The sequence below is a fragment of the Ochotona curzoniae genome, unplaced genomic scaffold (genome assembly GCF_017591425.1).
Source record: "Ochotona curzoniae isolate NIBS_2020 unplaced genomic scaffold, NIBS_Ocur_1.0 scaffold_3208, whole genome shotgun sequence".
Taxonomy (NCBI): Eukaryota; Metazoa; Chordata; class Mammalia; order Lagomorpha; family Ochotonidae; genus Ochotona; species Ochotona curzoniae.
Genome location: NW_024467106.1, coordinates 36,816,645 through 36,829,273, shown reverse-complemented (window position 1 = coordinate 36,829,273; position 12,629 = coordinate 36,816,645). Strand labels below are relative to the sequence as shown.

The 12,629-nt window shown below is 43.4% G+C and overlaps 1 protein-coding gene across 5 annotated transcripts in view; it reads left to right on the top strand.

Moving 5' to 3' along the window:
• TEK (TEK receptor tyrosine kinase) overlaps positions 1 to 10,784 on the top strand; it is a 119,366-nt gene extending 108,582 nt beyond the window's left edge. For all 5 annotated transcript variants that reach the window (XM_041004397.1, XM_041004402.1, XM_041004401.1 and 2 more), the window contains 7 exons: positions 28 to 218; positions 1,445 to 1,558; positions 5,305 to 5,375; positions 6,221 to 6,261; positions 6,940 to 7,036; positions 9,026 to 9,125; positions 9,792 to 10,784. In XM_041004397.1, coding sequence (XP_040860331.1) covers positions 28 to 218; positions 1,445 to 1,558; positions 5,305 to 5,375; positions 6,221 to 6,261; positions 6,940 to 7,036; positions 9,026 to 9,125; positions 9,792 to 9,866 — 689 coding nt within the window. In that variant the 3' untranslated portion in view covers positions 9,867 to 10,784. The remainder of the gene's footprint in view (positions 1 to 27; positions 219 to 1,444; positions 1,559 to 5,304; positions 5,376 to 6,220; positions 6,262 to 6,939; positions 7,037 to 9,025; positions 9,126 to 9,791) is intronic.
• Positions 10,785 to 12,629: the final 1,845 nt, after the last annotated feature.

The window sequence follows — 12,629 nt, the reverse complement described above, 5'->3', positions numbered from 1 at the left end:
AAGCCAATGATTTCTCTTTCCCCACAGGCTACTTGTACCTGGCCATTGAGTATGCCCCCCACGGGAACCTCCTGGACTTCCTACGCAAGAGCCGCGTGTTGGAGACGGACCCAGCCTTCGCCATCGCCAACAGCATGGCTTCCACGCTTTCCTCCCAGCAGCTGCTTCATTTCGCTGCAGATGTGGCCCGGGGTATGGACTACTTGAGCCAAAAACAGGTGGGTTTTGAGAACCTGGCTTTGGATGCCTTTCCTGTGTTTAACATGTCCATGTGGATTTTGTACCAATATCTACTCTATAATTTCTCGCTCACTTTTAAGTCTTTGATAATGTTTCATCTACTTTCATACAAGTTAAATAGATTGTCAGTATTGAATATTAACTAGTGAATTTTACTTATGTATTTTCTAAGACTGATCTGATGAGTTGCCAAAAAGACAAGAAGTGATAGAAGTATCTGCCAGTTCACTTCTCAAATGGCTCCAATGGCCAGGGCTTGGCCAGACTAAAGCCAGGAGCCTGGAACTCCATTTAGTTCTCCCACATGAGTGACAAATGCCATCTTGTGCTTTCTCAAGCACATAAGCAGGGAGATGGATCAGTAATGGGGCAGCTGAGACTTGAACAGGTGCTAAGATGGGATGCCAGTGTTGCAGTCCCTAGCTCAATTCTTGATGCCCACCCTGCCCAGTATGTTTTAGAATATGCATTTGGTGAGGTGCCTTCACTTAGCTGGGCTTACCTGCAAACAGTGTGTGACAGCAGAGGCACTCTTGAGACTGAAAAAGGGAAGATGTAAAGGGCTGCCTTTTTTTTTTTTTTAATTTTATGGTATGATTCCATAGGGTCTTAGAACCCTCCCTCCCAAATTCCCACTCCAATTCATTTTCCACATTTTATTACACTCCTTCATAAATAACACTGATGCAATCATGACTGCTTAAGTGTGCTCCTACACTGTTTGTACAATTTCAGACAGTCCAGCATCTCATCTAGATATGTCCAACAATTTCATTGAGCCCATCTTCAATTTGGAAGCAGCGATGCATATTGCATTATATCTTCACATCTGGATACAGTAGTCTATCATGCCATCACTATTACATTCCCTTAAATGAGAAGCCACAAAACAAAGTCAACAACAGGTATGAAGTTAAAGCAAACAAAAAATCACAGCACCATGTAGTTAAAAAAAAAATGCACCACTGAAAAACCAACTCATGGGTGACGAAAAAACACATAAGCCTCTTAGGTACACATCTCTTCTTTGGCAGAATCCACTAACTGGGAATTTGGGAGAGGAACTTTGATGGAACTAGATTATGGTGGTTTTTGAAAAATTCCTTCTTCCATCATCACTTCTTCACTATTTCCTTTGCACTAACGAAATGATTTGAAAAAACAAATATTATCCTGAAAATTCACAATGTTTTTGAAATCTCAGTTTATTCACAGGGATCTAGCCGCCAGGAACATTCTAGTTGGTGAAAATTATGTAGCCAAAATCGCAGATTTTGGATTATCCCGAGGTCAAGAGGTGTATGTGAAAAAGACAATGGTAAGTTGAGAACACGGACCCTGTTCATCTACTTTCTGAACTGCCCTCCCTGCCCTGATGGCAGTGTTGGGAATGCAATTGTTCTGTGGTGACTCAGGTATTTGGCTGTGAATTCAAGTACATATGACTTGGTCCAATAATGGTTCTTTCCAAGATTTTATTTCTAAAATGATAAACTCTCCAGACCACCAGAAAAGAATGCATCATTATCTGTGACCATTTATATGTATAGGTTCAGTGTCATGAGTATGCACCCAGTCAGGGCCCATGGTATGTCACCCATAATCCTGAGAACATGCCTGCATTCCCTTCCATGTACAGCAAACGCAGCAAGGTTAAAAAAAATACTCTCAAATTAAATAACTACTAATTAAAGCGTGCCTCAATCTCAAGGAGTCCTTACAGAGACATACACAACTTCTTGAGGCCCACTTCAGACTTCCATGTTCACTGAAAGTGCAACATTCTCACTTGAGACCCGCATTAAATCCACCTTTGCCTGCTAATAGTATCACTCTCCCAAACACTAGTCCATTGGAAGGTAATGCATGCATCCCATGAATTTCTTGAGTTTCTTTTCTATTTCAAGTACTAGACCATGGGAAAACTAAACTGCGCAGTAGTGTTAGTACAGGGGAGAAACTATCCAGCTTCGGTTCCTGCTGTGGAAGTGTAAAGTCCTAGAGATGTCACTTCCCTGGCTTCTGTCGGAGACCAACATACCTGCACCATCAAATGTCGCCTCTCCAAGTCGGAAGCAGCGCTGACACTCAGTCTCAGCCACTCCAGGAGCAGATGTGGATGTCTCAAGTGGCACCTTCACTCTGGCTCACCCCCTTTGGCTTCTGTGGGCACCAGATTGCCCAGGAACGCGCAGGTGCCTGAGGTTATCCACTAATCCGATTTCCACGTATTTATTTTAGTTTCTGAAAGACAGAAATGTCTTGAAAAGGAAAAGGAGTTATAATAAATGCTTTTGCCAGAGTTTATCCATTTTTGACTTGCTGTTTTCCAGAGCACACCTATTTTTATACAGTTTCAAGCATAGTGAAGATATTTCGGATCCTTACACTCCACTTTCTGGAAGAGGCCTGGCCCTCAGAGAGCCCTGCGTGGCCCTGGGAGCTTGCCGATCACTTTGCAGAAGGTGCAGGTGCTTCGCTAAGGGTTTGCTTTCAGGCTGCCCTGTACAGCTTGAGCTTTATCTGACCTGCTCTCTCAGTATGGGGCTGGGGCTAGACTTGTTAAGTTTACTTACTTGAAAGGGACTCAGAGCTCCCATATGCTATTCATTTTCCAAATTCCTGCAAAAGAGCTGGTGTGTGGCTGGAGCCAGGAATTCAATCTGTGTTTCCTCTGTGGGTGGCAGAGACCCAACTAGCTGAGCTATTATTACCTACTGCTACCCTGGGTGTCCATTATCCAGAAGCTGAAATCAGGAGTTGCAACTGTGGATCAAATCCAAGTAATCCAGTACAGGATACACATACCCCAGTCTGGTCTTAAAGAAGCAGGGATCATTGCTCACCCACTGACTGCAGCCTCCCGGTTCTTCCCTAGGCTGCCTGGCATCTGCCCATCTCCTTCACAGGATCCCTTTCCTTTCTGGCATGGGGAGAATGTGATGCTATGTGGGCTGGAGGAATTAATGCAGGTCGATCCCAGGATGTACCCATTACATTTGGATGCTCTTCTCACCTGTCCCATGGCTGCAGCTGGGGCAAACACGAAGCAACAATAGCTATGCTATGTTTGTAGGACTTGGCAGAGTTCCCTGTGGGTCCTGAGCAATTCTTTCATCTGTGCTTGACTTTTATCAAGAGGAGCTGTAACACTGGTAGCGTGTAGCAAGGATTCTTAGAGGAAAACCCTGCCACTGTGAGACAGAAGTTAAGAATTCAAAGGCCACAATGCACAGGGGAAAATAAGGGTCAGGGTGAGTGAGAGGAGTGGGGCAGCGAGGAGAAATGAGATGCTGAGGAGCAAGCTCCCTGCAACAAAGGAGCAGTGCACCATGGCACCACCAGAGGGCACTGTGGCTACTAGCTTTTACATCACTGTTTTTTTTTTTTTTTTTGGCTGATTGCTGTACAGAAGCCTTTAAGTACAGTCCCCTTTAAAATAGCAGAAAAGAATCAAATACCTTGGCATTAACATAACCAAAGATGTGGAATCCTCCATGATGAAGGTTACACAACATTAGAAGAAGACATTAAAAGGTGAGGAAACATAACATGGGCTTCGATCAGCAGGATCAACATCAAAATGTCCATATTACCAAAAGTAATATACAGATTCAACACGACCCCAAACAAAATCTCAACAATATTCTTCTCATAATTAGAAGATTCAAAAGCTCATCTGGAAAAAGGAGAGACCACAGGTAGTCAAAGCTATCCTGAAGGATGAAAATCAAGCTGAAGGAATCACAATTCCAAACTTCAAGACATTTTGCAGAGCAGTAGTCATCAAAACAGGCTGGTACTGGTACAGAAACAGAGATGATCAATGGAACAGAGTAGAATCACCAGAAGGGAGCCCACGCAGGTACAGCCAACTAATCTTTGACAAGAAAACTGAAAATAGTCCAGGGGGGGAAAACCTGGTCTTTTCAACAAATGCCACTGGGACAATTGGATAGCAGCCTTCTGAGGTAAGAAGCAAGACCTGCACCTGTCATCTTATGCAAAAATCAGCTCTAAATGGATCATGGACCTAAATCTGCACCAAGAAACTATCAAACTGCTGAAGAAAATCAGGGAGCACTCTCCAAGATATAGGAACGGGGAAAGACACCAAAAGCATAGCCAATGAAAGCTAAAATAAACAAATAGGAATATATCAAACTAAAAAGTCAAGCCATTTCCATGGACTATTGTCTGTGTGTCATTTTGCCTAGCTTGGGCTCAAAAAGCTGAGAAACAGCCTGGACAAAGTCAGGGCCAGATTGCCTAAAGGGTCAGTGTATGTATCCTGTCCTGTCATTAAACCCAATTTAAACCACATTGTCTGTAAATTACATAATGCACGCGTGTGTATAAATGTGTATATGCAGATATGTATATATCCATATATCGTGTGTATGTATATATCCATATTGTGTGTGTGTATGTGTTAGGCCTAGAATGTGCTTATCTCCCTTAGCACAGGTGCAGTCTACACATCTTGGCTTGGATAACATTCGCTCCTATGGAAAACTGGCATCATCTCCAGTCAATTCTTCCTTCCAATCCACTCCACTCTGGTGTCCTCATTGCCCTTTCCTGCATACAATTCAAACTTCACTTTCCACGCCTATGTGCTCTTTATAACGTTCATGTGTCCCTATGAGCCACGAGGTAAACAAATGATTACTAGTTGTATACAGAGTTAAATTTATCTAAAACTGGTGCATGGGCCCTTGAGCTAAGTTGCTAAGTTGGACTTACAACACAAGGAGACTTTAGAAAGTTCATCAGAAAAGGGAACTAAAGGATAAATTTGTGTAAAATAAAATGTAAATGCATGCATTCTTAAATACACATTTCCACGACCTTTTGGAAGATCGCTTATACTTGCATGCCTTTCATTTTACAGATACGCCTGTAGCTGGGACAAACACCAGGCAGTAATCTCTGCTATGCTGTGTCTGTAGAATTCCACAGAGAGTGCCCTGATGGTCCTGGGCAGGTCATGACTTCAGGCCTGCTGAAATCTCACCCACAGTCCCTAAGCTTCTAATGAGCATCTCATTCTGTCTTCTCCAGGGAAGGCTCCCAGTGCGTTGGATGGCGATCGAGTCACTGAATTACAGTGTGTATACCACCAACAGTGACGTGTAAGTTTCCTACTCTAAACAGACTTAATGCTGAAAAATACTCATTTGACAGAAAGTTTAAAGAGAAGAGGAATAGCCTGGACTTGTCAAAGCTAATGACTAAGCCTAGGAACTACGTAGAGCCAAAAGAGCAGAAATTCATTTATGAAGTCACTGGTAGCATGTTTTGGGTTTCCTTTACCATGTTGGAAACTTTAAAGTTGTGATTTTTTAATGCCTAGAAGGGAAGGGGCACACTCCCTCCCCTCCTCTGGCTCTACTTCCTGGACTCAGCTCCAGGGAAGTAGCCCCAAGTGCCTGCTGGGAGCTAGAGGTGGTGGGAACTAAAGGCCACTTCTGCTTGCCTCCCAGAAGTGAAGAGAGACTTGTAGGTCATCATGCTTCACACTCCTGATCAAAGAAGCAGAATCCAAAGTCCAGAGGTTGTTGACTTGGTGAATGGGCTTTGCTGGTCCCTCACTGTGTGCACAATGCCTCCTGCATGTTCTTTCTGCATAACATTGGTGTCTCTACAAGAGAGGTTCATAACTTGTTCCAGGTCACCTGAGCCAGAGACAGGAGTTAACTGATTTCTGGTTGGTTTAGAAGTTGCCCTTGTATCCTGCCATGCCTGCTCGCATACTCTATGTGAGGGGAATTGGTGGTCTGGTAAAAACAAAACAACAGTTTGCTTGCTGATACCCTTCCGCTAGCTTGAAAGGAACCGAGGCTGTGGGCAGGGCTCTCTCCTGGGAGGCAGGGACTTAACGCTTCTGCGAATGGGTCAGCCACCTTGTTTCGGGTAGGAATTGAGTGTTCAACCTGTGTGGTAATGTCTGGTTTCCACACTTGTCCCGTCCCTGCAGATGGTCCTATGGCGTGTTGCTATGGGAGATTGTCAGCCTAGGTAAGTATCCATGTGACCTTCCAGGTAAGACTCTTGAGAGGAAAGGGCTCCTCCTCCCAGGATAATGCCACAGGACACCATCTGGATGTGGTGCTTCCACGTTTCAAGTTAAGATGGCATTTATTCCTGTATTTCTTTTTGAGAGTCTTAGTCCTGATGTTACCTTTAATATTAAAGACCTGGTAGACACGATTATAATACAGGTTGTCTCTGCTTTGGCAAAAGTGTCACAGCTCCTAAAAGATGTACTTCTAAAACTTTGAGGTGGAATTAAAAGGAGTATATTTGAAGGCGATTCAACAGCATGTGAAAATGTGTACATTGTAAGAAACTCCATGTAAACTAGGATTCCATTTTTCTAAAGCTCACATTTTAAAAACTAGAAGGTATCATACAAATCAATTGCCTTTTTCCCTTTACACATTGTTTAAGTTTTCTATCCTCTGAACTGCTGCTTTAACTGCAGAAAGACATGACATACTGTATATAGACTGACTTAGGGAGAGAACTCGCATCATGAAGAAATGGTCATATCTTGGTGCTCTCCGTGCTTTACGGCTAGCCTTAAGGTGGCTTTGCCAGGTGAGCCATCCTGAGTGCTCACTTTTCCTCACATGACGCATCTTCCTCCTGGCTCCAGAGCCCCTGCATCCCACGGCATCCTTCCCTGTCTTCCAGGAGGCACGCCCTACTGTGGCATGACATGCGCAGAGCTCTATGAGAAGCTGCCCCAGGGCTACAGACTGGAAAAGCCGCTGAACTGCGATGATGAAGTGTAAGTCAGCTCTTTGGATCTCTCCTTTCCTTTGTGCATTTCTTGGGTAGAATCTAACAAAAACAATGACACATTTACATATATCAAATGCAATAGTTCAGAATACATCAACATCTGAAGTAACACTGAGTTGTATGTTAAATTTCTATCCGCTTGGTACCATTAATTCATGATGATGTACAAAGGCAGGGACTTGGGGAAGTTTCTGGATTGGATGACTGGAGTGGCAGTTCTATAATTAAATCCTGGCGGTTTTGATAAAGTTCCGTTATGTACATAGGCAGGTGTTCCCTGTCCAAACCCTACTCGCAGGAATGCCACCACCAAACACCAGTCCAATGGGGCTGATTATCGTAGGACTTGAACCTCAGGTTGTGAGCCAATATAAACTTCCTCCTTTTATCAGAATTTTGGCTTGCACTTTGTTTCAGCTACAAAACAACTGGAATCCCACACAGAATAAGTTTTTTCAGTTAAGACTTATGTGATGGGCCAGAAGTAGTATCTTTCCAGGCATATAAAGTAATCTAGGAAGAATAATCAGTAATTACTCTTTGGATGGTTGAAAATTCAGAAAATAAAAAGGGGTACATGGATTTTATTTTAAATCTTTGTTTTCATTGGAAAGTTAGACATACAGAGGGAAGATTTGTCCATTGATTCACTCCCCAAGTGGCCTCAATGGCCAGTGGTGAGCTGATCTGAAACCAGAAGCTTGTTTTGGTTCTCCCACACTGGTGCAGAGTCCCAAAGCTTTGGGCTGTCCTCCACTGCCTTCCAAGGATGGGAAGCAAGGCCACCAGCATTATAACTGGCATCCCTAGGGAACCCCAGTGCATGTAAGGTGACTTTAGCCACTAGGTTACTGCGCTGGGTACATACTCTTGATGAATAAGTAATTTCATATGAAACCTTGAGCCTAACTTTAGATGTAGGGATTTAAGAGCTCTATTATGAATGATGGAATTTTTTTCTCCATCCCATCTTGCTCCCACTAAATTCAGTGATAACACCTTTCCAGAGCTAACTACTATAGAAGCAGCCAGCTGGTAAGGTATAGCATGCAAGAGTCTAGATTGAGCAAATAATTTCTTACTCTTAGAGAAGTGACCTAGTTTGGGTAACAGAAGAAGGTACTATTGTTACTGGTATAAGAGGCATAAATATGGGCATAAACTTCTGCTAAAAGTTTAGTAGGAGCTCAATGATGGGGGAAGTGAAGTTTAAACCGTTTGAGAAGGCTGGCAGTTCTGGGCCTGCACTGCTTTCCTAAAGCATTTGCTCAGTATGTGGAAACCTACTGCCAGACACTTGGGCTCTGTAGGTTTAAGGTAAGTCTCAGGGACCTGCGTTTTAATAATTTAAGTATTTCTAATCACATTAGAGGAAGCGCTGTCTGAACTGGTTTTTCCTAAACATTGTTCACTGATATCCTGCCTTGTATACATCAATAATATGAAGAAAAGGCCCAGATCAGAGGAGTTTACTGCTTAATTCTGCCAAATATTTAAGGGCGAATTCACTCTGATTCTGCAACTATCTTTAACTTAATGTTAGTCATTTTAGACAGTTGTCACAAAATACCATAAGCCAGCAGCACATGAACAGATGTATCACGTTTCTGTAAAGGGGGAGTCCAAAAGTAACGGACTGGCATCATCGGCAGTGGACACTTGCCTGCTTCTTAGATGGCCTTCTAACGGCAGGTGGCAGCTAAGAAAGTTAATCAAGAAACCTTTTTTTCAATAACACCAACATTTTGAGAGACGGAACAGTCCAAGAGACATGCTGCTCCAGACAGAGAACACTTCTCCCCAGACAGAGTGGTGGGAAACGAGATGCTTTCAGAATTGCTCCCCAGGCAGGCACTGGAGAGCTGGGGAGGATGAAGGGGTTGGGACAAACAAATGCCACTGGGGTTTGTTTTCCAGACTTCGCTAAATGGAATGTGCACCCAGGGAGTGGTTATATTTTCTTTTGTTTTGAAAGGTATGACCTGATGAGACAATGCTGGCGAGAAAAGCCTTATGAGAGGCCCTCATTTGCCCAGATACTGGTGTCCTTAAATAGGATGTTAGAGGAGCGCAAGGTGAGTGCTGAGTTCAGAGGAGGACCCTCTGGCTCGAGTACAGCCCTGGGTATTAAATGAACGTACGAATGTGCCCTCCCCACTTCGAGCAAGTCACAATAAAATTTATATACAAGGAGTGGTCCCCCAGACTGACACTTTCAGCCCTTTCAGTCACATAGCCTGACACTTTGTCATTCGGTCATAGTGAGTGTGGTCTAACCACACCTGCACGAGTCCAGCCTGCACGTTACCATGGAGACAATCCAGACCTGTACCAATTCCTGGAAGGCAGTTGTCTATACTTACACAAGGTTCAAGAGACCAGTAAATCTAAATTTAAGCGATTTCAAACAATGGAATTGAAGTGATAATCAGATGTGGGCAAGATCACACTGGGAGAAGCAAAGGCAAGATGGGGGCAGAGGCAAGCGCCTTAGAGACCCTGAACACATACAGGGGATGCTGGAGAGACCACAAGAAAGACGTTCAGAGTCTGAGGATAGAGGGTAAGGGGAAGCATTTCAAACAACATCCAATACGAGAGGGAGACTGGGGAGGAGACATGCCCTCCAAGTTCTCAGCATTTAGTAGAAACAAGTAAGGGGAGTTTACTGCTGTAACGCTCCTCACAGGGGCAGAGTCCAGGCAGCCTGGGTCCTGACGCACCCCTGCTTGCTTTTCCAGACCTACGTGAACACCACACTGTATGAGAAGTTTACCTATGCGGGCATTGACTGCTCAGCTGAAGAAGCGGCATAGGCCTGTGCCTCCTGCTTTGCCAGGGCTGCCTGGAGAGAGGACCCTTGGGACCTGCCAAGGAAACAAGCCAGCCTGCAGGGAGATGCGATGCACATGCATGTATACACTGCCATCCATCGGGGACCTTCCCCACAGACAGCCCGAGTGTTACTCTCGAAGATGCTGACTCTGTAGGACTGTATATACTGTTGTGAGTAAGAATGTGTTGAAACTGGAATGCCTGCTTGTTTCATATGCAATAATATATTTTTCTAAAAATGTGGACTTCATTGGAAGGCATGAGAATACATTACTGTAATGCATAGCTCATTATTGTCCTAGATATTTTTTATATTTACCTTTATACTGCTATGTAATATTTTGCTACAGAGAAGTGAAATGTTAATGAACTTAACACAGGTTAAAAAAAGAGGGGGAGGGAAATACATGCAGCCAAGGAGGATCAAAGTTAATATTTAAAAGACTGAAAAACCTACCTGATATATAAAGATCCCTCTGTCTCTGGATATAGAGCTCTATCCCTCACCTATTGAAGCCAGGCCAGTTTCATCTGGTTATACTGTAGCTCTGGCTGTGTCTCTACAGCTCCAAGTCAGCCCCCAATACAAGCCCCTAAACATAGACTGAATTCCCATTCCTTAGAACTTAAACCTTTAATAGAGAAATAGAGTAATAAATGAATAGAATTTTATACTTTAATTTCTCTGGCAATATTGATTTGTGCATTTAAAAAAATAATGGGAAACCTGGAGTGATATTTGGGAGGTGTATGATACTCTGGCTGACTTACATCCTTCTATATCTACTGCACCTTGTAAAAAGTTTTGGTTCTCATTGGTTGTGAGTTTACCATTTGTACTGGAGGCACACGTTGCACTGAAATCGTATAAATAAATGTTTTGCCTACCTATATTCCACCGGGAAGTGTATTCTATGTCTATACATATGTCTAATAACTTTGATATACTCTAATGATCAATCTTTAACTTGCCATTTGTAAACATATAGACAACTTGGAGAGTCCATTCCACTAGTTCACAGGATTGTCAATGGTCTCAAACATTCAGTACACTTTGGGCCATATGCCTCAAGACAGATGGCTACTGATAAACCAAGATGGGCCTATGAAGGAATCCACAGCAACGAAATAGGACAAAAACCCAGACTATTCATATAAAGGAAGCAATGAAGCTGAGATGCCAGGTGCATTAAGAGGAGCAAAAACGAGAAGCTTTCAGTACCAGTCATTCTGCAGGAAGCACCATGGCCTCCAGGGGGTGCCACTGTGGCAACTGTTCCTCCTATATGTTCCTACTCCTGAGCTGCTTGGAGAAGTTACTTGCTTTCTCTCCCTAGTCCATGCAGACCCTGATTAGAGCCAGGGCCACTCCCTTTAATACTGCCCACCATGCTTCAGACTGCTTCCATCGGGCCCACCCACTGCAGGTTCCCGGTGAACCACCCCGAAGAACTAACCTCCACCCCAACTTTGGAGCGCTTCTGATTCAGTACAGGGCTGTACAGTCATTCATGGCTGCTTAGCTACTTCACAAACATAATTCAAAACTGTTGCCAGTGTCGCAATGGTAGTGCCTGTGCTCCAAATACCAAATGAATTACCCCAGAGAACCCTGCCCAAATCCAGATCCGTGCTAACTCATCCTATGCTCATCACTTCGGTTCCCAGATGCCCTTAATGCTTGGCACACATCCGTGTCTTGCAACTGTTACCAAATAACATTGCCCAGATGCAATCTCAGTACAAGTGTCCATGTTTCAGACCTTCTCATCAAATATTGATGCCACTGCAGCAGATCCCACAGGTCAGAGCCAATAAAAAGAATGTTTCTTCAGTCACAACTTCCTTGAATAAGAAAAAAATTTGATAGGCTCTAAGCAGCAGTCACCACAGATAACCACCCCCGGCACCTCTACAGATATCGCTGCTTAGAGTCCTTACAATCTTCATCATCAACACCAACCTCCGCTGACAAAAATCAAACCCACATTACATAGATGCAACTCTCACTGATGCTCCAACTGCTACCTACCCAGCAAGTGCCCTTGTAAGGCACTGCGGGAGGTTTTCCATAGCAAAAATATTTCATGAAGTATGATGACATGACATTCAATGCATAGATACAAATAAAAATAGCAAGAAACAACCAACCACGGAGACATAATGCCAACAAAGAAAAACAATCTCCCAGAAACTGACACCAAAAAAAAAAAAAAGAGAGAGAGAGAGAGAAAGAGAGAGAGAAATAAAGAAAGAAAAGGAAAGGAAAACAGCCTAAGATTCAAGTTAATTGTTTTGGAACCAGTGTAGTAGTGTACATGAAGCCATCACCTGCAATGCTGAAATCTCATATGGGCGCTGGTTCAAGTCTGGGGTGTTCCACATCTGACTGAGCTCCCTGACAGCGCACCAAGGAAAGCATCAGAAGATGGTCCAGCTCCTTGACCCTAGCCATGGGTGTGTGAGAGGTCAACTGAACATGCTGGCTCTTCGACCTGGCTGCTAATCCCTGACAATGACAGCCATTTGGGATAGTGAACAGCAGATGGAAGGTCTCTCTCTGTAACTGTGCCTTTCAAATACATACATTGTTTTTTCATTCTAAATTATTTTAAGGAAGCTCAGCAAATATCAATACAGAAAAACAATTCAATGAAGTAAGGAAAATAGCAAATGCTCAAAATAAGAAATGTCAGATTGAAACTATACACAATTTTTTTTTAAGAAACTGAGCTAAGAATACC